Source organism: Melanerpes formicivorus, unplaced genomic scaffold, assembly GCF_026170545.1.
Source record: "Melanerpes formicivorus ecotype bairdi unplaced genomic scaffold, bMelFor1.0.p_v2 SCAF_14, whole genome shotgun sequence".
Taxonomy (NCBI): domain Eukaryota; kingdom Metazoa; phylum Chordata; class Aves; order Piciformes; family Picidae; genus Melanerpes; species Melanerpes formicivorus.
The window spans coordinates 18,277,630-18,301,043 of record NW_027142366.1 but is presented as its reverse complement, the minus strand read 5'-3'; the positions used below and the strand labels follow the sequence as shown (position 1 = coordinate 18,301,043).

The window sequence follows — 23,414 nt, the reverse complement described above, 5'->3', positions numbered from 1 at the left end:
GCCCCGCGTGGGTCCCCACGTCCCGTGCGCTCTCCTATGTGTCCCGGCGGGGCCCCGCGGCCGCGTCCCGTCCCCCGCAACCCCACACGTGCTCGCCGCCGCGGTCCCTTTAAGGCGGCCGGGGGCGTGCCAGGCCCGGCCCGGCCCGGCCCGGCTGGTTAAATGCCCTGCGAGGGGGGCGCGCCGCACTTCGGGCAGGGGCGGCGGGGCCGTGGCGCGCCCGGGGCCGGTCCCGGTGCCGCAGGGATGTACACGCTGACGCGGGGCCCCAGCAAGCTGGCCACGCAGCGCCGCACAGGTACCGGGCACCGGGAGGGGTGCGGGCTGGGGAGAGGGCCGGGATGGTTGTTGGAGGGAGACTGGGACGGCAGGCACCGGCCCGTTCCGCTCCCCCCTCCCGGGGCCGTCCTGACGCCGCTCCCCACCCCCCGCAGGTCCGACGCAGCAGGCGGTGGAGAGCAGCAAACTGGGCGAGCTGCGGGGCCGGCTGCAGCCCGGTGCTTGGCCCCCCGCCAGGTGAGCCCCGCGCCGCCCGCCGTGACCTTGGGGAAAGGTTACCGGGGCGGCCGGGCCGCGCCGCCGGGGGAGGGGCCCGCGGGGGGAGCGGGGGAGTGACCGGGAACCGCCGCTCGGTGCCCGCAGGCCGGGCAGTGCCGGGGCGGGGGGTGCAGTCCCGCTGGTGCCCGCCCGCGTCCCACCGGGACCGTGTCCCCGTGCTGCAGCGCGGACGGCAGCGCGCTCCGGAGCGGCTGTGTCCCACCCCCGGGGGGCGGTTCGGGCAGAGGTTGCTTCGTAACAGCGCCGGGGGACGGGAGCTGGGAGCCAGGGAGCGAGCAAGGTGCAGGGGGCTGGCTTCCCCCGCTCGGCAGGCGGCCGGGACATGCCCCGCGGTCCGGAGGGTCCCCGCTGCAAGGGCCCCTCTGGTACCGGCACAGACGGAGCCAGGTCGGGGGCCCAGCTGCCCGAGGCGCCGCTGGTGCCGGCGGAACCGGTGCGAGGCCAGGGGCTCCGCTGCCCTGAAGGGTCCAGCAGCCCCCGGGGTTCCGCGGCCGGTGCCGGGGAGAGGCCGGACCAGGACGAGCAGGGATTGTGCAACGTCCCCTAGCCAGCCCCGGGGAGGCACCGATTGCACAAACCCGTTACTGAACCGGCGCCGAGCCCCTGGTGTGCGACCGGGCAGGGCCCAGCTTGCGGTCCCGGCCCCCTCGAGGTGACCCGCGGCAGGGGGTGGGGGTTGTCCCTTGTCCCTAAAGCTAGGACGGGTAGCGTTTGGGCACAACTCCCGATTCCAGCAGAGCGAGCAGGGGCTGCTGGGCAGCCGTGGGAGGGGGCTCGGGCGGCTGCAGGGGTGATGGTAGCTTCTCTCGAGGAGGTCCTTTCTCGGCCGGAGAGTTGAGGGCAAACCCAGCCTGGCACAGTTGGCAGCTTCCCTCCGTGGGGTGCCTGCAGCTCTGTCCATCCCCTTCATCTTCCAGAGATGGGTGAGAAAAGCCTCCCCTCCAGTCCCCCCTCCAGTTCTCCTCCTCCCTATCTATCTGCTGTGGCTGCCACCACATTGCCTGCCTTCAGGGCCCGCTCCTGGCTGCTGCCCTACCCGGTGCCCCCCAGCCCTGTGGGGCTTGGGGTGTGCTCCCCAGGCCCTGCCTGCAGAACGGGCAGGGAGGTGCGGGCAAGGGGCTGCCTGTTCAGTCCTGCTTGCTCCCTAAACCATAACCCACCTGCGTTCCTGGGGCCCCTTAGACTTTGTCCCCTGAGAAGTGTGGCTGTGGCAGATCTGTCCTGCCCCCAAGCTGGGCAGAAAAGCCAAAACGCTGAAGTTGGGCATCAAATATGCCCCAGGTCTCAGAGCCCTTCGTAGGAGCAATAAGGTTGGAAAAGACCTCAAAGATCCTCGGGTCCAACCTTTGCCTTTTCTCTGCCTGCTTGTGCTGCTCCCGAGCTGAGGCTGGCTTCAGGTGCCCTGCTCCCAGGAGGGGATCCCAGCTCCGAGGAAGCCTGACGTGCTCCCAGATGCAGTTGTGTCCCAGTCCAGGGAGGCCGTGGGGGTGTGCTGGGGGGTGGGGAGTGCTCCAGCACGCCTGGGTGCTTGGCCTGCAGAGGATGCCAGCACGGTGCATGCCCCTGCCCGGTGCCCAGCTGGATTGCCCTCCCCTTCCCTGACGTGCCAGCAGCTGCAGGCACAGGCTTTATTGAAAGGACTCTCTTTGGGGCTGGAGGATGGCTGGGAGCTGGGCAGCTCCTGCTTTTCCCTGGGGAGCATGCACCCCTCCCCATGCAGGCCCCCCCCCCGTTCTTGTGTGACCTGGCTCCGTCGTGGCGCCCTCCCTCGGGGGCGGGGGCTCTGCCGCCGGCCTGCCTGGGGCCGTGGGTGGGTGTGCACGCCGCGGGCTGTGCCGGGGGCAGCGGGACAGCTCCCGTGCTCGCTGCAGGCTGTGGTGGGGAGAGCCAGCTGCCCCCTCCCTCACCCCCACCTTGCTTCCCTGGCCAGCCCAGCCCAGAAGCTGGTCTTCAACAGAGTGAACGGCAAGAGGCCGCAGGTGCTGCTGCCACAGGTCTCTGCCCCCGAGGAGTGCTACACCCTGGCCCACGAGGAGAACGTCCGCTTCATCTATGAGGGTGAGGGCAGGGCACCCCCCAGGCAGGCTCCTGCTTGCTTGCCACATCCTGGGGGGGAGGCTGGAACACCTGGGGGCCCCCCTCTGAGACCGCCGCATCGTGCCGGGGACCTTCGGCGGCAGGGACGGGGTCCCCAGGCCGGGGGGTTCCCTCCTTTGCACCACCGCCTGCTCCTCTCCTGCAGCCTGCCTGGGCTGGGAAGGTGCCCTCCCAAAGCCACCCACTGCCTGTTTGTGCCCCCTCCCCAGCCTGGCAGCAGGTAGAGCAGCAGCTGGATGGCAGCCGCAGCGGGGAGAGCGCCTGTGGGCCTGTGCAGTACGTGGAGAAGAATCCCAACCCTGGACTGAAAAGTAAGTGGGGAGCAGGCAGGGCTGCAGCGAGTTGGGGTGGGCTCAGCTGGGCACCTGGGCAGGGGAGGAGGGGGAGGAGGAGCAGCAGCATTCCAGTGCTGGATGGCCCAGAAGGGTTGGGTTGTGCCTGAGGCTGCTCAGGGGGGGCTGGGGGGCAGCTGGTTCCTGGCACTGTGGTGGGGATGGGGCTGCTGAGGGAGCCCAGGCAGGCAGGACAGCTTGGTGGCTCCTGCAGCCACCGAGGGGGTGTCAGCAGCCTGCTCTTCCCAGCTCCTGCCACGGGCACCTCCCTGGCCCCAGGCCCAAGCTGGAGTGCAGCAGGGATGGGGAAGAGGCTTCTCAGCAGCTGGAGCAAGGGCTGTGAACACGGCCTGGGGGGGGCCTGCAGCAGCTGAGAGAGACCCAGAGAGGAGCCAGGCCCTGTGAGCCCTTCTGGGGACTGGGTTGGGGCTAAGGGACACTGCTGCAATGGGCAAGGAGTGTGGCACAGCGCCTGAGACTCTGCTGGGCTCAGAGGGATGGGTGAGAGGTGTCAGAGGGTGCCAGGGGGGTGATGCCAGGCTCAGAGGGATGGGTGAGAGGTGTCAGAGGGTGCCAGGGGGCTGCTGCCAGGCTCAGGGGGTGGGTGAGAGGTGTCAGAGGGTGCCAGGGGGGTGATGCCAGGCTCAGAGGGATGGGTGAGAGGTATCACAGGGTGCCAGGGGGGTGCTGAGGGGCTGGGTGAGAGGTGTCACAGGGTGCCAGGGGGGTGCTGCCAAGCTCAGGGGGCTGGGTGAGAGGTGTCACAGGGTGCCAGGAGGGTGCTGGCAGGCTCAGGGGGCTGGGTGAGAGGTGTCACAGGGTGCCAGGGGGCTGCTGCCAGGCTCAGGGGACTGGGTGAGAGGTGTCACAGGTGCCAGGGGGGTGCTGCCAGGCTGAAGGGCTGGGTGAGAGGTGTCACAGGGTGCCAGGGGGGTGCTGCCAGGCTGAAGGGCTGGGTGAGAGGTGTCACAGGGTGCCAGGGGGTTGCTGAGGGGCTGGGTGAGAGGTGTCACAGGGTGCCAGGGGGGTGCTGCCAGGCTCAGGGGGTGGGTGAGAGGTGTCAGAGGGTGCCAGGGGGGTGCTGCCAGGCTCAGGGGGTGGGTGAGAGGTGGGGGGAGCTGTGGGGTGTCTCTTGTTTCTGGTGATGGATGGTGTGACTCTCCCTGCCCTCTCTTTCAGACTTTGTTCCCATTGACCTGGACGAGTGGTGGGGACAGCAATTCCTGGCCAACATCCAGAACTCCTAAGAGGGAAGGGAAGGGAAGGTGTTTGGCTCCGGCGGGAGGAGGAAGCAAGGCCGGGATGGGAGCTCCGCTCCGCCCCGCAGCCCGCACTCGGGGGTGGCCTTTCTGCAGCCACCTGCCGAAGAGGTGACTGAAACCCAGCGACCCTGAGCCGCCTGCCCGGCCAGGCCAGCACGGGGCAGCGCAGCCCTGCCCCCAGGGAGGAGCAGCGGCTGGCCCCAGCCAGCATTCCCCAAGTGCCAGTTCCGGACTGCTGCGGCTCCCGCGGACTGCTGCGGCTCCCGCGGCCTCCCGGGACGCTGCCGGGGGCCAGGGAGCCCACCCCCCACCCCTGCCCGTGGGCAGAGGGCCCTGGGGTGCCGTGGCAGGACCCCCAGACAATAAAGAGCTGAAACTGCCTGTGGAGAAGAGCCTGCGGGACGGGGAAGAAGCCTGCGGGAGCTGCAGCCTCGAGCCCTGGGGTGCCGTGGAGGGGCTGGTGCCCCTGGCAGAGTCCTGCTGCAGGAGTGGGTGCCATGGGGGCAAAGGCCTTGGAACATCTCTCCTCATCTTCCTGGTAGCTGCATTCTTGCCCCCCAGTGCTGCTCCATCCATGTGGGTGCCATCCCCCTGGGGGGCAAAGGCCTTGGAACATCTCCCTGGCAGCTGCTTCCTTGCCCGCCAGTACTTCTCTGTCTCTGTGGTGCCATCCCCCTGAAGGGCAAAGGCCTTGGAACCTCTCTCCTCATCCTCCTGGCAGCTGCTTCCTTGCCCCCGTGGTGCCCCAGCTCTGTGGGTGCCATCCCCCCGGGGGGCAAAGGCCTTGGAACCTCTCTCCTCATCTTCCTGGCAGTTGCTTCCTTGCCCTAGTGGTGCCCCAGCTCTGTGGGTGCCATCCCCCTGGGGGACAAAGGCCTTGGAACCTCTCTCCTCATCCTCCTGGCAGCTGCTTCCTTGCCCCCGTGGTGCCCCAGCTCCCTGGGCTCAGCCAGGGGCTGGTGTTGCCCTGGGGGTGTGTGTGAGGGGGGTGGGGGCTGAGCATGCTGGCAGTGCTCCAGAGCCAGGCTCTGCAGTGTGTGTGGGGGGCAGGGCAGCAGGCAGGAGGGTGCCAGGGCCAGCCCCTTGGCACTGCTCTGACAGCTCTCTGCTCAGAGCTCAGGCATTCCTCTTTGAGCCTCTAGGTCCTCTTGCCCTCCAGCTCTGGGGGTGCAGGGGGGACCCTGAGGGAGGAGGGCTGTGGCTGCCTGTGGTGGCTGGGAGGAGGATCTCCACTTCTGCCCTGGGAGGCAGCTGGCACAGCAGAGCTCCTCAGCCCCTGGGGCCCTTGGGGCTGGGCTGAGCCCTTCCCCAGCAGGGCTTGGAGGACAACCTCCTTCCCTCAAGGCAGAGAGCAGGAGGCCTGAGCAGCCCAGGCCCAGCAGGGCTGGAGCTGTCCCCTGCCTGCCAAGGAAGCCAGGAAAACACCCACTGGAAAAAAGCTTTCTCTTTATTATCCCTCAGCTGGCAGCAAGTGGAGAGGAGGAGCAGCAGCAGCTGCCTGGCACCCCCTGGGGCTGTGCCACGCGTGGGCACTGCAGCCGGGGAGGCTGGAAGGGTGCCAACAGCAGCCCTGACCTGGCCAGCACAACCCCCCCTGGCTGAGCTGGAGCAGCAGTGCCCATCCTCTGAGCACCTGCAGGGCACTGGGGCACCTGCAAGGCAGGCAGCAGCCCCCTGCCCAGCTGGCACCTCCTGCCTCTGGCAGGGGAGGGTTGCTGCAGCACCTCCTGCCCAAGAGCTTGCTTCACCGAGGCAGAGCTGTGCCCAGGAGGGTCCCAGGGCTGGTGCCAGGAGCTGCCATCCTTGCCCATGACTCCTACCACCTGCTCTGCCACAGAAGCCTGTGGGGGGTAGCACAGGCTCTGTGCCACCTGCCCTAGGACCAAGCTGTGCAGGAGGGCACAGCAGCCCAGGGTGCCATGGGCTGGGATGGGCACAGCAGCCCAGTGTGCCATGGGCTGGGATGGGCCCAGCCCTGCAGGAGGGCACAGCAGCCCAGGGTGCCATGGCCTGGGATGGGCCAAGCTCTGCAGGAGGGCACAGCCCAGTGTGCCATGGTCTGGGATGGGCCCAGCCCTGCAGGAGGGCACAGCAGCCCAGTGTGCCATGGTCTGGGATGGGCCAAGCTCTGCAGGAGGGCACAGCAGCCCAGTGTGCCATGGTCTGGGATGGGCCAAGCTCTGCAGGAGGTCACAGCAGCCCAGTGTGGTGTGCTGGCATGGGGTGGGTGTGTGGGGAGCAAACCCTCCCTGCCAGCAGCTCCAGGGGGCTCTGAGGTGCTCCTGGGGAGCAAACCCTCCCTGCCAGCTGCTCCAGGGGGCTCTGAGCTGCTCCTGGGGAGCAAACCCTCCCTGCCAGCTGCTCCAGGGGGCTCTGAGCTGCTCCTGGGGAGCCAACCCTCCCTGCCAGCCGCTCCAGGGGGCTCTGAGGTGGTGCTGGGGAGCAAACCCTCCCTGCCAGCCGCTCCAGAGGGCTCTGAGCTGCTCCTGGGGAGCAAACCCTCCCTGCCAGCCGCTCCAGGGGGCTCTGAGCTGCTCCTGGGGAGCAAACCCTCCCTGCCAGCAGCTGCAGAGGGCTCTGAGCTGCTCCTGGGGAGCTGTTCACCTGCTGGCTGCTGACTAATCAAACCCACACAGCATTGAGATCCAGGGAAAGTCTTAGCAAGGTGATGCAGCACCCTTCTGAACAACAACATTAGGCCAAGGAGGGGGTGGGGGGTGGAGGGGAAACCAAATAACCCCCCCCCCAAAATAAACCTGGAAGAGGAAAGGCTGAGTCAGTCACACAGGAAGATAACCAAAACAACCCAAAAGGAATGGCCCCAGCCCTGCCCCTGTCCTCCATCAGGGGGAGGGCAGCAGCAGCCCTCCCTCCCCTCCTCCTCTTCTGTGCAATTCAGTGTTTCTCTGTAGTGCAAATCGCTCTGCATTGATCTCAGGGCAGCCAGCCCCCGGGGGGCGCTGCCCCAGGTGAGACAGGACAGACAAGAATCAACATGGATTGAGAAGAGATGAACAAAGAAAGACACTTCCCCCATCCCCCTCCCCTGAAAACCTCTCCCAGCCTCCCCCCCCCCTCACCTCCCCCAGGGCAACCCAGCCACTGGGAAGCACCAAAAAGGAGCCCAGGTGGTGCCTGCAGCCTGGCATGGGCACTGCTGGTCCCTCACATGCTGTGCCCAGCAGTGTCACCAAGGGCTGGGCAAGGGGCAAACCCCCTGTCTTGGCTCCTGCCTGCTGCTGGAGCAGCCCAGGGTGGTGTGGAGGGGCTGGGGACAAGGAGTGGGGTGGGGGACACACAGATGAGATGGGTGTGGGCTGTGAGGGGAGGGTACAGCAGGAGATGGGCACAGGGAGAGCACCTCTGGCTCCCAGAGCTGCTCCTGCTGCTGGCACAGCTGGCTGAGGGGCAGAGCTGCTGGGGGTGAGGCTAGCAGCATCCCCAGGCTGCCTCTGACATCTCTCACCCCTCCCATCAGTGGTCCCAGGCACCCTGCAGCACCTCTCACCCCTCCCACTGCACCTATCTGTGGCCTCAAGCCCCCTCTGATACTTCTCACCCACCCCACCAGTGGTCCCAAGCCCCCTGCAGCACCTCCTACCCATCCCACCAGTGGCCCCAGGCACCCTGCAGCACCTCTCACCCATCCCACCAGTGGGCCCAGGCACCCTGCAGCACCTCTCACCCATCCCACCAGTGGGCCCAGGCACCCTGCAGCACCTCTCACCCATCCCACCAGTGGCCCCAGGCACCCTGCAGCACCTTCTACCCATCCCACCAGTGGGCCCAGGCACCCTGCAGCACCTCTCACCCATCCCACCAGTGGGCCCAGGCACCCTGCAGCACCTCTCACCCCTCCCACTGTACCTCTCTGTGGCCTCAAGCCCCCTCTGATACTTCTCACTCACCCCAACAGTGGTCCCAAGCCCCCTGCAGCACCTCCTGCCCACCCCACCAGTGGTCCCAAGCCCCCTGCAGACCTCTCACCCACCCCACCAGTGGGCCCAAGCCCCCTGCAGCACCTCCTACCCCTCCCACCAGTGGTCCCAGGCACCCTGCAGCACCTCTCACCCCTCCCACCTGTGGTCCCAAACCCCCTGCAGCACCTCCTACCCATCCCACCAGTGGTCCCAAACCCCCTACAGCACCTCCTGCCCATCCCACCAGTGGGCCCAGGCACCCTGCAGCACCTCTCACCCCTCCCACTGCACCTCTCTGTGGCCTCAAGCCCCCTCTGATACTTCTCACTCACCCCAACAGTGGTCCCAAACCCCCTGCAGCACCTCCTACCCATCCCACCAGTGGCCCCAGGCACCCTGCAGCACCTCCTACCCATCCCACCAGTGGTCCCAAGCCCCCTGCAGCACCTCTCACCCATCCCACCAGTGGTCCCAGGCACCCTGCAACACCTCCTACCCCTCCCACCAGTGGTCCCAAGCCCCCTGCAGCATCTCCTGCCCATCCCACCAGTGGCCCCAGGCACCCTGCAGCACCTCCTACCCATCCCACCAGTGGTCCCAGGCACCCTGCAGCACCTCTCACCCATCCCACTGTGCCTGGCAGTAGTCTCAAGCCCTCTCTGATGCCTCCTACCCATCCCACCAGTGGTCCCAAGCCCCCTGCAGCACCTCCTACCCACCCCAGCAGTGGTGCCAAGCCCCCTGCAGCTCCTCTCACCCCTGCCACTGGTGCCAGCAGTGCCCCCAGCCCCCCTGCCCCGCTTCCTCCCCGTGCCAGCAGCGTGCCCCTCCCCCCCTGCCCCTCCCCCCTGCCCTGCCTCCGGCGGTGCCCATCACGTGCTGTGCCACGGGGCTGAGCTCTGGGCACCTCTCCAGGAGCGAGTCCTTCCCCTCAGGCGGTGCCAGCTCCCTCTGCCCCGCTGGGGCCGGTGCCAGCCCGGGGGGCGGGCAGGCAGAGGGAGCAGAGCGCTGTGGGAGGTTAAAGGGGCCGGAGCCTCCTCCCTGCCATGCTGGGGACAGGAGGGAGGCTTCCTTGGCCCCTCCAGCCCCACACAGCCACCAGCAAAGGCTCTGGAGCTAAGCCCCCTGAGAGGCTCCTGCTGAACCACGAGGAACCACCTTAACACACAAACACAGGGGTGAAGACCATGCAGCAGTGTCCCTAAAGGTGCAGGGATGAGGGGCACGCTGCTCCCCCTCTGCCCACCCAAGCCCACCCCCATCCAGGCTTCTTCCCTTCTTCTTGTTTTTGGGCCTGTTTGTGGGGTGTTTTCTTGCTGTGTGGGTGGGATGAAGGCTGGAGAGCAGAGGTGTGACAGAGGGGCAGGCAGCAGGCTGGAGGCCATCCCCCCTGCCCTCCCTGGGGAGCAGTTCCTTACGTTTCTACATGACTGAAGACACGCCGATAGATAAATTACTGTCCCTAGATATACTATGTATAGGTGGCAGGGCCAGTCTCTGCTGAAGGGCCTCCAGCTGGGGCTCCTGCTCACTTCCCCCTGTCCTCTGTGTAGTGCTGGAAGCGAGTGAAGCTCATGAAGACCTGCTCCAGGGAGATCTGGCTCACCGAGTAGTCTTCCAAGCGGTACTTCTCTTTGGCTTTCTCCAGGGCCCCGAAGACCTGCAGGGGAGGGCATGGGAAGGGCTGGGATGAGCTGGGGGGGGGTGGCTGCTGCAAGGGGGGAGAGCAGAGGGAGCTCCAGAGAGGGCAGAGTTGGGCAGAGAGAAGCCTTCCCGGGCAGGAGGGTGAGGAGAAGCCAGGGGCTGGGCTGGCAGCAGAGAACCTGAGGCCTTTTGTGGAGAGAGAGGATTTACAGCTAGATCTAGGCAGGATAGAGAGAGGCTCTGCATCTGGATCTAGATAGGATGGAGAGAGGCTCTGCATCTGGATCTACATAGGATAGAGAGAGGCTTTACATCTGGATCTAGACAGGATAGAGAGAGGCTCAGCATCTGGATCTAGATAGGATGGAGAGAGGCTCTGCATCTGGATCTAGATAGGATAGAGAGAGGCTCTGCATCTGGATCTAGATAGCATGGAGAGGCTTTACATCTGGATCTAGACAGGATAGAGAGAGGCTTTACATCTAGACAGGATAGAGAGAGGCTCTGCATCTGGATCTAGATAGGATAGAGAGAGGCTTTACATCTAGACAGGATAGAGAGAGGCTCTGCATCTGGATCTAGACAGGATAGAGAGAGGCTTTACATCTAGACAGGATAGAGAGAGGCTCTGCATCTGGATCTAGATAGGATAGAGAGAGGCTTTACATTTAGACAGGATAGAGAGAGGCTCTGCATCTGGATCTAGATAGGATAGAGAGAGGCTTTACATCTGGATCTAGACAGGATAGAGAAAGGCTCTGCATCTGGATCTAGACAGGATAGAGAGAGGCTCTGCATCTGAATCTAGACAGGATAGAGAGAGGCTTTACATCTAGACAGGATAGAGAAAGGCTCTGCATCTGGATCTAGATAGGATAGAGAGAGGCTTTACCTCTAGACAGGATAGAGAGAGGCTTTACAGCTAGATCTAGACAGGATAGAGAGAGGCTTTACATCTGGATCTAGACAGGAGAGAGAGACTTTACCTCTAGTTCTAGAGAATGGTTTTACATCTGGACCTAGGTAGGATAGAGAGAGGCTTTGCATCTAGATAGGATAGAGAGAGGTTTTACATCTGGATCTAGAGAGTGGTTTTACATCTGGATCTAGGTAGGATAGAGAGAGGCTTTGCAGCTAGATCTAGACAGTGGTTTTACATCTGGATCTAGGTAGAATAGAGAGAGGCTTTGCATCTAGATAGGCTAGAGAGAGGTTTTACATCTGGATCTAGATGGGTAGAGAGAGGTTTCACATCCAGATGGAGACAGGCTAGAGAGAGGTTTTGCAGCTAGATCTAGACAGGATACATAGAGAGGCTTTACATCTAGCTCTAGCTGTGCTGCATACCACAGATATGTGATATATACATACTTATGTATGTGACATGTGTGTCTGTGCACTTCCAGAGGCATATATCTATGTGCTTTGTGGAGAGGCATATCCCCAGGCTGGGATTCCAGCCCCAGCCTTGCCCTCAGTACATCAGACACATATTAGATATATGTAACTATATTGAAAGAAAGTCTCTCTATGCAGACCTCTCCAGATGCTGTGCATAACCATCTGCACATAGGTGGTGGGGTGAAGTTTCCCCCAGCATTAACTCAGCCACAACACAGTCTACAGAGAGTGTTTATCTATAGTTCTGTGAGAGACAGACTTTTTGTATCACCTCTACACTGCACCCTCTCTACAGAGTAGGAACAGAACAGAACACAACAGAGTAGAGTAGAGTAGAGTAGAATAGAATAGAATAGAATAGGAGTAGAACAGAACAGAGTAGAACAGAATAGAATAGAACAGAACAGAACAGAGTAGAACAGAACAGAGTAGAGTAGAAGAAACAGAACAGAATAGAACAGAATAGAATAGAACAGAGTAGAAGAGAACAGAACAGAATAGAATAGAATACAATACAATAGAACAGAATAGAACAGAACAGAACACAACAGAATTAACCAGGTTGGAAAAGACCTTTGAGATCCTCAAGTCCAACCTATCCCCCAGCACCACCTGATCAACTCAACCATGGCACCAAGTGCCCCATCCAGGCTCTTCCTAAACACTTCCAGAGATGGTGACTCCACCACCTCCCTGGGCAGCACATCCCAGTGGCCAATCTCTCTTGCTGGGAAGAATTTCTTCTTCACTTACAGCCTAAACCTCCCCTGGCACAGCTTGAGACTGTGTCCTCTTGTTCTGGTGCTGGTTCCCTGGGAGCAGAGACCAGCAAACCAAATACTCTGTCCTATGTACTGTATACACTGTATACTATGTAGTGGATACTATGTCTACAGAGTCTAAATGGTATATGCAGCCTCTATAGACACCTATACACTATAGACAGTGTCTGCAGAGCCTATATGGTGTATGCAGCCTATAGAGACACCTATACACTATAGACAGTGTCTACAGAGTCCATATTGTATATGCAGCCTCTATAGACACCTATAGACAGTGTCTGCAGAGCCTATATGGTGTATGCAGCCTCTATAGACACCTATATACTATAGACAGTGTCTGCAGAGCCTATATGGTGTATGCAGCCTATAGAGACACCTATACACTATAGACAGTGTCTGCAGAGCCTATATGGTGTATGCAGCCTATAGAGACACCTATACACTATAGACAGTGTCTGCAGAGCCTATATGGTGTATGCAGCCTATATAGACACCTATACACTATAGACAGTGTCTACAGAGCCTATATGGTGTATGCAGCCTCTATAGACACCTATATACTATAGACAGTGTCTGCAGAGCCTATATGGTATATGCAGCCTCTATAGACACTTATACACTATAGACAGTGTCTACAGAGTCCATATGGTGTATGCAGCCTATATAGACACCTATATACTACAGACAGTGTCTGCAGAGCCTTTATGGTGTATGCAGCCTATACAGACACCTATATACTATAGACAGTGTCTGCAGAGCCTATATGGTGTATGCAGCCTCTATAGACACCTATATACTATAGACAGTGTCTACAGAGCCTATATGGTGTATGCAGCCTCTATAGACACCTATATACTATAGACAGTGTCTACAGAGCCTATATGGTGTATGCAGCCTCTATAGACACCTATATACTATAGACAGTGTCTGCAGAGCCTATATGGTGTATGCAGCCTCTATAGACACCTATACACTATAGACAGTGTCTGCAGAGCCTATATGGGGTATGCAGCCTATAGAGACACCTATATACTATAGACAGTGTCTACAGAGCCTATATGGTGTATGCAGCCTCTATAGACACCTATACACTATAGACAGTGTCTGCAGAGGCTATATGGGGTATGCAGCCTATAGAGACACCTATATACTATAGACAGTGTCTACAGAGTCCATATTGTATATGCAGCCTCTATAGACACCTATAGACAGTGTCTGCAGAGCCTATATGGTGTATGCAGCCTCTACAGACACCTATATACTATAGACAGTGTCTGCAGAGCCTATATGGTGTATGCAGCCTCTATAGACACCTATATACTATAGACAGTGTCTACAGAGCCTATATGGTGTATGCAGCCTATATAGACACCTATACACTATAGACAGTGTCTGCAGAGCCTATATGGTATATGCAGCCTCTATAGACACCTATACACTATAGACAGTGTCTACAGAGCCTATATGGTGTATGCAGCCTATATAGACACCTATATACTATAGACAGTGTCTGCAGAGCCTATATGGTGTATGCAGCCTCTATAGACACCTATATACTATAGACAGTGTCTACAGAGCCTATATGGTGTATGCAGCCTATATAGACACCTATACACTATAGACAGTGTCTGCAGAGCCTATATGGTATATGCAGCCTCTATAGACACCTATACACTATAGACAGTGTCTACAGAGCCTATATAGTGTATGCAGCCTATATAGACACCTATATACTATAGACAGTGTCTACAGAGGCTATATGGTTTATGCAGCCTCTATAGACACCTATACACTATAGACAGTGTCTACAGAGGCTATATGGTGTGTGCAGCCTATATAGACACCTATATACTATAGACAGTGTCTGCAGAGCCTATATGGTGTATGCAGCCCCTATAGACACCTATATACTATTGACAGTGTCCACAGAGTCTTTTCCAACCCAAGCAATTCTATGATTCTAATCATCTGGATTTGGGTCAGAGAGTGGCTCTGGAAGAAGAGGAAGAGGAAGATGAAAGCAAAGCATCCACAGCAGGGTCAGGGTAAAGGGCAGGAATGGGGCTGCCCCTCCAACCTCTGTCCACGCAAGGGTGGGTCATGCTCCAGCACCCCCTTACCTGTGCCCAGCTGAGGTTCTTGTTGGTCAAGTGATAATGCACCATGCCCTGGTGCTCGTGTTTCAGGACACTGCCTGGGAGAGACCAGCAAGGAGAGGATCTGAGTTAGGAGCCTGGGTGAAGCCCACGACCAGCATCCTGCCCTCCCCACCCTGCTCCAGCGGCTCAGGCATGGTACCTGGGAAAGTCTTCTCCACAAAGGCCTTGAAGGCCTGCAGCTCGCCCTCCTCCTCGCTCCGTGTCTTGGCCAGCAAGGTGTAGCCACTGCCAAACTTGCTTTTGAGGTGCTGGGGGCTGCCCAGGCACTTGAACTGCCCATTCACCATGATGGCCAACCGTGTGCACAGGGCCTCGCACTCCTCCATGCTGCAGGACAGGAGAGGATGTGGTTAGCAGGGCAGGAGCACCAAGGCACAGCAGTAGGATGCTGCTGGGAAAGGGTTGGAGGTGGGTTCCCTCCTCTCTGTGGCTTTTGGGAGAGGGACTTTTGGGTCAAGCCAGCTGCAGTGAGCCGCAGGGCAGGAGAGGACGTGGTTAGCAGGCCAAGAGCACCAAGGCACAACATCAGGAGCTACTGGGAAAGGGTTGGAGGTGGATTCCATCCTCTCTGCAGCTTTTGGTAGAGGGACTTCTGGGTCAAGTCAGCTGCAGTGAGCCGCAGGGCAGGAGAGGATGTGGTTAGCAGGCCAAGAGCACCAAGGCACAGCAGGAGGAGCTGCTGGGAAAGGGTTGGAGGTGGATTCCCTCCTCTCTGTGGCTTTTGGGAGGGACTTTTTGGGTCAAGCCAGCTGCAGTGGGCTGCAGGAGTGCCCACTCACCACTGTCTGGAGGTGGGTCCTACCCAGTGGACCTCCACACCCCTGTACCCACCCCCAGGGCGTCACCTGTGGGAGGTGAAGATGATGGACTTGCCGCACTCGCGCGTCCGCGTCACTGCGTCCCACAGCAAGCGCCGGGCCACCGGGTCCATGCCTGTGGAGGGCTCATCCAGGAAGATCACAGGGGGACCACCAATGAGGGCAATGCCAGCACTCAGCTTCCGCTTGTTCCCTCCGCTGCAGGAGACAGGAAGGCAGGCAGAGACCCAGCGTAAGAAGAGAGAAAGAGACCCTGACAAGGAGGAGATGGAACGGCTGGAGAGGGGCCAGAGGAGACAATGAGAGGGCTGCAGAACCTCGCCTGTGGGGCCAGGCTGGGAGAGCTGGGGCTGTGCAGCCTGGAGAAGAGAAGGCTGCAGGCAAACCTCAGAGCAGCCTTCCAGTACCTGAAGGGCTCCAGGGATGCCAAGGGCTGGGAGTGCCAGGCCGAGGGCCAATGGCTTTGAGCTGGGAGAGAGGAGACTGAGAGTGGAGAGGAGGAAGAAATTCTTGATAGTGAAGGTGGGGAGACTCTGGCACAGGCTGCCCAGGGAGGCTGTGGCTGCCCTTTTTCTGGAGGAGTTGAAGGCCAGGCTGGATGAGGCCTTGAGCAGCCTGGGCTGATGGGAGGTGTCCCTGCCCACGGTGGGGAAGCTGAAGCAGATGATCTTGAAGGTCCTTCAAACCCAGCCCAACGCCTTCCACCGGGGGGAGCCCCAGGCAGGGGGAGCCCCAGGCAGGGGGAGCCCCAGGCAGGGGGAGCCGAGGCGGGGAGGTGCCTGCATCTCTGCTGTCTCACCTGTAGGTCCTGACCAGCTTGTCGGCGTGGGGCTCCAGCAGCAGCCCCCGCAGCATGTTCTCCACGCAGCTGCCGCTGTAGCGCTCGGGGATGCCGCGCAGCCGCGCGTACATGGCCAGGGTCTCGCGGCCCGTCATGTGCTCCAGCAGGGCATCGAACTGCGGGCAGTACCCGATCCGCTGCTGCACCTGCCGCGACACCCGCACAGCGGCATCAGCCCCGCGCCCATCGGCCGCCCCACGGGCATCAGCAGCCCCAGGGGCATCAGCAGCCCCATGGGCATCGAATACCCCAAGGGCATCAGCAGCCCCGGGGGCATCAGCAGCCCCATGGGCATCGGGTGCCCCACAGGCATCAGCAGTCCCATGGACATCAGCAGCCCCGGGGGCATCAGCAGCCCCATGGGCATCGAATACCCCATGGGCATCAGCAGCCCCATGGGCATCAGCAGCCCCATGGGCATCGGATGCCCCACAGGCATCAGCAGCCCCATGGACATCAGCAGCCCCGGGGGCATCAGCAGCCCCATGGGCATCAGCAGCCCCATGGGCATCGGGTGCCCCACAGGCATCAGCAGCCCCATGGACATCAGCAGCCCCGGGGGCATCAGCAGCCCCATGGGCATCGAATACCCCATGGGCATCAGCAGCCCCATGGGCATCGAATACCCCATTGGGCATCAGCAGCCCCATGGGCATCAGGTGCCCCAGGGGCATCAGTAACCCCATGGGCTTCAGCAGCCTCATGGGCATCAGTAACCCCATGGGCTTCAACAGCCCCATGGGCATCAGGCGCTCCAGGGGTATCAAACATCCCATGGGCATCAGCAACTCCATGGGCATCAGTAAACCCATGGGCATCAGCCACTCCATGGGCATCAGGTGCCCCACAGGCATCAGCCACGCCAAGGGGATCAACAGCCCCACAGGCATCCGCAAGCCCATGGGCATCAGGCGCCCCATGGGCATCAGCCACCCCATGGGCATCAGTAACCCCACAGGCATCAGCCACCCCATGGGCACTGGTTACCCCCTGGGTATCAGTAACCCCATGGGCACCAGTTACCCCATGGGTATCAGTAACCCCATGGGCACCAACAGCCCCACAGGCATCAGCTTGCAGGCAGCTCTTCCGCAGCACCTGGCCAAGCCAGCAGCTGCCGTGGAGCTCGCAGGGGTTTGGCTGCACCTCCAGAGGTGGTAGAGGAGGGAGAGTGACAGAGGAGGGAGAGTAGGGAGAGAGTAGAGAAGGGAGAGAGTAGAGGAGGGAGAGGCAGTGAGAGTGGTGGAGGAGGGAGAGGGGAGGAGCAGGGAGAGAGGAGGAGCAGGGAGAGAGGAGGAGCAGGGAGAGAGGCGGAGGAGGGAGAGCGATGGAGTGAGAGCGGTAGGGGCAGTGATCCCTGCTGCCCTCTTGCTTTCCCACAGTGGGCAGTTCCCAGCAAGGAGACCTCTAGCAGGGGGCTCAAAGGGTTTGACCTGCTTGTTTCAGTGACCACCACCCAGCTGTGGTCACTAACTCTCAGCTTTCCAGCTGGGGAGCTAACCCCTCGGATGAAGTCTGCCACCCTCCCAGGCGCTGCCTTCCATCTCCATCACATCTCCCATCCCACCGGAGCGGGCACTGCTTCCACGTGCCCAGGCAACAGGCAGCTGGGCCACACAAGGACCAAACGTCCCTGAGACACCACCTCCAGCCCTGGCAACTGCAACTGCGTCCTCCTCAGAGGCACCTGCAGGGTGGGCCAGGCCAGCTGGACCCAGGAGTGTTTATACCAGCCCCTCCATGCCCTGCAGCCCCGGGGTACCTTCTTGATGTTGGCCAGAATGCTGTGGCCGTCCACAAAGGCATCCCCCGAGGTGATGCTCTCGTCCCCAGTCAGCATCTTGAAGGTGGTGGTCTTGCCTGCTCCGTTGAAGCCAAGGAGGCCAAAGCATTCCCCTTTGCTCACTGCCAAGGAGATCCTGTCCACTGCCAGCAGGGACTCCCTGCTGTCGTACACCTGGTGGAGACACCGCACAAACCGTGCCGCTCGCCACCCAAAGACGCCAGGAGGCTCTGCCAGCCCCGTGGGGGACACAGCTGAGCTGGCAGCAGGATGCTGAGCATGGGCCACGCTCTCCTCACCTTGGTGAGCTCCTTGATGACCAGAGGGCTGCTGAGAGAGGACAGCAGCTCTGGTGGGGACTCCAGAACCTTCTTCCTCTCATCTGCCACGTCCCGGTCCTCTGGCAGCACAGACACCCTGTTCAGCAGTGCCACCTACACACAGGGCACAAACAGCACTCTGCCACCTCGCTGCTGTGGCACAAATGACATCCCCCAGCACCCCCAACCCGGGCAGGATCCATCCCTTTCATCAGTCACCCCTGGGGACAAGCCTTTGCCGCTCCATGTGCTCAGCTGCAGCCTGCCTGGAGTGCAGGTGGCATGGAGCTGATGTGGGGGCACTGGCCCAGGACTGGGACCTGTTCCCCTCTCTTGTCTCCTGCTAGCAGCTCTCACTCCCCCCATGCTCTGCAAGGGCAGAACTAGCTCTTGCCAGAGGCTCTGATGCTGCTGCAAGGCCACCTTGCCAAATCAGCCAGCAAAATATATCACAGGATCAGAGGATGTTAGGGGTTGGAAGGGACCCCCAAAGATCCAACCCCCCCCTGCCAGGGCAGGAGCATAGAATCTAGAGCAGGACCACTTGGAAACTGCACACAAAACCTTCCAGCTGCCACAGAGTCAAACTCCTCTGGAATCTGAATCAGAGAATCAGAGAACTGTCAGGGGTGGAAGGGACCTCAAGGCTCAGCCAGCTCCAGCCCCCCTGCCATGGCCAGGGACACCTCACACAACAGCAGGTTGCTCACAGCCACCTCCAGCCTGGCTGCAAACACCTCCAGGGATGGAACTGTGTGCAAAGTAGCCAAATTTGGTTATAAATCCTTCAAAGCATTATTGGAGGCAGCAGTAGTAACATCAACAGGGTTGGGGCCTCCTAAGCTACTTGCTCCAGAGACACTTCCTGAGGAGCTGAGGGGCTGCCCACAGGGACTCCCTGGGTTGCAGGGCACCTTAGTCTCCCTCCCACAGAGAACCACAGAGCTGCCAGGGCTGGAAGGGAGCTCAAGGCTCAGCCGGCTCCAACCCCCTGCCATGGCCAGGGACACCTCACACCACAGCAGCTTGCTCACAGCCACCTCCAGCCTGGCTGCAAACACCTCCAGGCAGGAGGCTTCCACCACCTCCCTGGGCAACCACCCTCATGGGCAACAACTTCTTCCTCACAGCCAATCTCCATCTCCCCACCTCTAGTTCTGCTCCATCCCCCCCACTCCTATCCCTCCCTGACCCCCTCCAAAGTCCCTCCCCAGCTTTCCTGGAGCCCCCTGCAGATCCTGGAAGGCCACAAGGAGGTCTCCTGGGAGCCTTCTCCTCTCCAGCCTGCACAACCCCAACTCTCTCAGGCTGTGCTCAGAGCAGAGCAGCTCCAGGCCTCTGCTCCTCCTCCTGGCCCTGCTCTGGACACCTTCCAGCCCCTCCAGATCCTTCCTGGCACAGAGGCTGCAGAAGTGGAACATGCTTCAGCTCACCCATTTCCTCCGCCTGCAGATGCCACAGACCACAGTTCTCAGCCTCCAGAGGAGGTTTGTCTCGATGAGGAAAAGGAGGAAGAGGAAGGAGAAGCCCTGGATGCTCAGGGAGGTCAGGTAGCGCCCGATCCCCGGCGGCTCCCAGGAGAAGTAATTCATCTGGTAACTGATATCTGGGCAGGGAAGGCAAGACAGCAAGGGCCTGAGGCGGGGGAGAGGAGCTGCAGGGGAGGCTGTGAGCCCAAAGCTCTGCCAGCCTCACCTCCAGCCCACCCTGGCTCCCTGCCAGCTTTGCCAGCCTCACCTCCAGCCCACCCTGGCTCCTTCCCAGCTCTGCCAGCCTCACCTCCAGCCCACCCAGGCTCCCTGCCAGCTCTGCCAGCCTCACCTCCAGCCCACCCAGGCTCCCTGCCAGCTCTGCCAGCCTCACCTCCAGCCCACCCTGGCTCCCTGCCAGCTCTGCCAGCCTCACCTCCAGCCCACCCTGGCTCCCTGCCAGCTCTGCCAGCCTCATCTCCAGCCCACCCTGGCTCCCTGCCAGCTCTGCCAGCCGCACCTCCAGCCCACCCTGGCTCCCTGCCAGCTTTGCCAGCCTCATCTCCAGCCCATGCTGGCTCCCTACCAGCTTTGCCAGGCTCATCTCCAGCCCACCCTGGGTCCCTGCCAGCTCTGCCAGCCTCATCTTCAGCCCATCCAGGCTCCCTCCCAGCTCTGCCAGCCGCACCTCCAGCCCACCCTGGCTCCCTGCCAGCTTTGCCAGCCTCATCTCCAGCCCATGCTGGCTCCCTACCAGCTTTGCCAGCCTCACCTCCAGCCCACCCTGGGTCCCTGACAGCTCTGCCAGCCTCACCTCCAGCCCATCCAGGCTCCCTGCCAGCTCTGCCAGCCTCACCTCCAGCCCATCCAGGCTCCCTGCCAGCTTTGCCAGCCTCACCTCCAGCCCACCCTGGCTCCTTCCCAGCTCTGCCAGCCTCACCTCCAGCCCACCCTGGCTCCTTCCCAGCTCTGCCAGCCTCACCTCCAGCCCACCCTGGCTCCTTCCCAGCTTTGCCAGCCTCATCTCCAGCCCACCATGGTTCCCTGCATCTCTTTCCAATGCTTCCCAGAGCAGGATTCAGCTCTGGAAGAGATCTGGCAGAAGATGCCAACTGGAGATGCTGTCACTGTTGGGACTGGGACTTCTTACCTTGTCTACAGAACCCTGGCCCCCAATTTCCTCCAGACCATCCAGATCCCCATTCCTCCACATCCCCCAGTAAGGAAAAGATGCCTGGAGTAGATCACCCACAAGTGTCAAACACAGCCTAGTTTGGCTTTCACATGGTACCTGGAGCTACTGCTCAGGCTGGGAAAAAGGCCTCAGGATGCTGCCCAGCTCCACCACCCACCCCAGAGGGACTGCCCAGTGTGGCTGTGGTAGGATGGGCAGGTGAGGACCAGCACAGGGACTCACTGAATGCCTTGCAGATGAAGATGGCTTCAACAGAGGAGGTGCAGAACTGGATGAATTCATAGTTCTGGTAGAAGTCACTGATGCATTGGCCCAGGCAGTAATTGGGTAGGACAAGGAAGACTTTATCCAAGGTTTTGGAGAGGTCCATCAAGCCCAGCTCTGAAAGAGAAGAGGAGGATCAACAGGTTGGAGTTAGCTGTGTTTAGAGCAAGACCCTGAGACTTCCAGCTTCAGGAGGAAACCCAACAAAGCTGCTATGTTTGATCAGAGAACTACAGAACTGCCAGGGTTGGAAGGGAGCTCAAGGCTCAGCCAGCTCCAACCCCCTGCCATGGCCAGGGACACCTCACACCACAGCAGCTTGCTCACAGCCACCTCCAGCCTGGCTGCAAACACCTCCAGGCAGGAGGCTGCCACCACCTCCCTGGGCAACCTGTGCCAGGCTCTCACCACCCTCCTGGCCAACAACTTCTTCCTCACAGCCAATCTCCATCTCCCCACTTCTAGTTCTGCTCCATCCCCCCCAGGCCTATCCCTCCCTGACCCCCTCCAAAGTCCCTCCCCAGCTTTCCTGGAGTCCCCTGCAGATCCTGGAAGGCCACAAGGAGGTCTCCTGGGAGCCTTCTCCTCTCCAGCCTGCACAACCCCAACACTCTCAGGCTGTGCTCACAGCAGAGCAGCTCCAGCCCTCTGCTCCCCCTCGTAAGCTGATGGGTAAGAATGGATGGCAACAGCTTTGTCTGCCAGTGTGGGGACATCCCTGGGGTGAAAAGTGTGCCCTTGGGGGTTGGATCTTGCTGGTGCTGGGAGGGTGCAGTGCTGGGCAGGCAGGGAGGGCAGGGACCCACCTGGGATGCTCATGATGGTGACGGCGAGGAAGGTGGCAGTGCCCGAGAGGATGTTGAAGATGGTCAGGCGAGTGTAGGCTGTGGCTGCCACGGAGAAGAAGAAGCTGAGGAGGTACATGAGGGGGATGATGGCCCAGCCATAGAGGAGGAAGATCAGCATCACATCCACGAGGTGGCTGTCCTGGGTGAAGGCTTGCACATCGAAGGCTTGGAATATCACCTGGGGCACAGCAGCGTGAGGGGAGCACAGGTTTGCCTTGGCCGAAGGCTGTGGCTCAGAGAGCTTCTGGAGTCCCCAGGGAGGCTGTGGAGTCTCCTTCCCTGGAGGCTCTCCAGCCCCACCTGGATGTGCTCCTGTGTGACCTGCACTGGATCCTCTATGCTCCTGCTCTGGCAGGGGGCTTGGACCTGGATGATCTCCTGAGGTCCCTGACATCCTGTGAGCCTGTGGCTCCCCGTCCCCACAGCCCAGGCAGCAGCACAGCACCGTCCCAGCTAACCCCCCCACAGCTGGCTCCCACCAGCAGCCCAGGACTGTCCCCAAGAGAAGACCTCTCTCCACACACTGGGATGCAAAAAGGCAGGTTTGGGGAACCCCTCTCCCTGCTCCCCTGGTTTTGAGACTTCCCAGAGCCCACCCAAGCGTTGAGGTGCCAGAGGCTGCAGGCTGGTCACGGCCCAGCTGCCAGCAGGACCAAGGGACAGCTCTCCTGCTGGTCCTTCCTGAGGCAGCCTCACCACAGGGAGGAGCAGCTCCCACCCCCAGGAGGGCAGCAGGGTGACTCACCAGCATGAGAGCACAGGGGATGAGGAAGTTGATGATGTCCCAGAGCAGGGCAGAGAGCCAGAAGTTGACCACATAGACCCCGCTGACGAACTGGACGTGCTTGGCCTTGATGGCTCTCTCGCTGACCAGCAGCAGGGCGAAGGTGCTGGCCAGGGAGGCCATGCCATAGAGCAGGTTGATGGCAATGGCAAAGCCAGTCTGGCCTCTGTGGGGACAGCAGGGGCACAGCTCAGCACGGGGACAGCTCAGCAAACCCGCCCCGAGGCTAGGTGGGGACGGCACATCCACGCCACGCTTCACCCAGCAAGCCAGCAGGCAGGAGCAACCCCCCCGGGGGAAGGGGGGTTCTCCCCCACACAGCACACCTCACACCTCCACCCTGCCTCTGGCACTGCAGATGGGGAAGAAGTTCTTCCCAGTGAGGCTGGGGAGACACTGGAATAGGTTGTCCCCTCCCTGGAGGTGTTGAAGACCAGGCTGGATGAGGCTTTGAGCAACCTAGACCAGGCTGGACAAGGCTCTGGGCAGCCTGATCTAGTGTGGGGTGTCCCTGCCCATGGCAGGGGGGTTGGAACTAGATGATCCTTGTGGTCCCTTCCAACCCTGACTGATACTATGGTACTATGAACCTGGGCTGGTTGAATTTGAGGCTGAGGAATGCATCCAGACAGCAAAGCTGGAGCGTTTTGGAGAGCTCAGAGCAGCCTCCCAGTACCTGAAGGGCTCCAGGAGAGCTGGGGAGGGACTTGGGCCAAGGGCTGGGAGTGCCAGGCCCAGGGCCAATGGCTTTGAGCTGGGAGAGAGGAGACTGAGAGTGGAGAGGAGGAAGAAATCCTTGGCAGTGAGGCTGGGGAGACTCTGGCACAGGCTGCCCAGGGAGGCTGTGGCTGCCTCCTGCCTGGAGGTGTTGAGGACCAGGCTGGATGAGGCCCTGAGCAAGCTGTGCTGGTGGGAGGTGTCCCTGCCTATGGCAGGG

At 60.9% G+C, this 23,414-nt stretch overlaps 2 protein-coding genes across 3 annotated transcripts in view; one reads left to right on the top strand and one right to left on the bottom strand.

Annotated features, from left to right (window-relative positions):
- Positions 1–162: 162 nt before the first annotated feature.
- Positions 163–4,630, top strand: MCRIP2 (MAPK regulated corepressor interacting protein 2). 2 transcript variants are annotated; one of them, XM_068147270.1, is made up of 5 exons: positions 163–298; positions 435–516; positions 2,489–2,616; positions 2,801–2,966; positions 4,167–4,630. In XM_068147270.1, the coding sequence occupies exons 1-5, from the start codon at positions 163–165 to the stop codon at positions 4,180–4,182; spliced, it is 528 nt and encodes a 175-aa protein (XP_068003371.1). In that variant the 3' UTR covers positions 4,183–4,630. The 2 variants fall into 2 exon arrangements, with proteins under 2 accessions (XP_068003371.1, XP_068003372.1); XM_068147271.1 differs by having other exon boundaries at positions 168–298; positions 2,865–2,966.
- Positions 4,631–5,678: 1,048 nt separating this feature from the next.
- The window catches only part of ABCA3 (ATP binding cassette subfamily A member 3), a 66,386-nt gene continuing 48,650 nt past the window's right edge, over positions 5,679–23,414 (bottom strand). The window contains exons 21-31 of the mRNA XM_068147250.1: positions 22,439–22,643; positions 21,652–21,871; positions 20,804–20,962; positions 19,351–19,523; positions 17,897–18,031; positions 17,577–17,771; positions 15,773–15,960; positions 15,001–15,171; positions 14,295–14,482; positions 14,117–14,190; positions 5,679–9,829 (exon numbers count right to left, since the gene is read on the bottom strand). Coding sequence (XP_068003351.1) covers positions 9,698–9,829; positions 14,117–14,190; positions 14,295–14,482; positions 15,001–15,171; positions 15,773–15,960; positions 17,577–17,771; positions 17,897–18,031; positions 19,351–19,523; positions 20,804–20,962; positions 21,652–21,871; positions 22,439–22,643 — 1,840 coding nt within the window. The 3' untranslated portion in view covers positions 5,679–9,697. The remainder of the gene's footprint in view (positions 9,830–14,116; positions 14,191–14,294; positions 14,483–15,000; positions 15,172–15,772; positions 15,961–17,576; positions 17,772–17,896; positions 18,032–19,350; positions 19,524–20,803; positions 20,963–21,651; positions 21,872–22,438; positions 22,644–23,414) is intronic.

What these genes read in the sequence shown, in the direction of transcription:
- MCRIP2 (XM_068147270.1), top strand. Translation starts at nt 163, where the DNA reads ATGCCCTGCGAGGGGGGCGCGCCGCACTTCGGGCAGGGGCGGCGGGGC. An exon ending in GGCCACGCAGCGCCGCACAG is followed by an intron (nt 299 to 434) that starts GTACCGGGCACC and finishes CACCCCCCGCAG; the next exon opens with GTCCGACGCAGCAGGCGGTG. An exon ending in GGTGCTTGGCCCCCCGCCAG is followed by an intron (nt 517 to 2,488) that starts GTGAGCCCCGCG and finishes TTCCCTGGCCAG; the next exon opens with CCCAGCCCAGAAGCTGGTCT.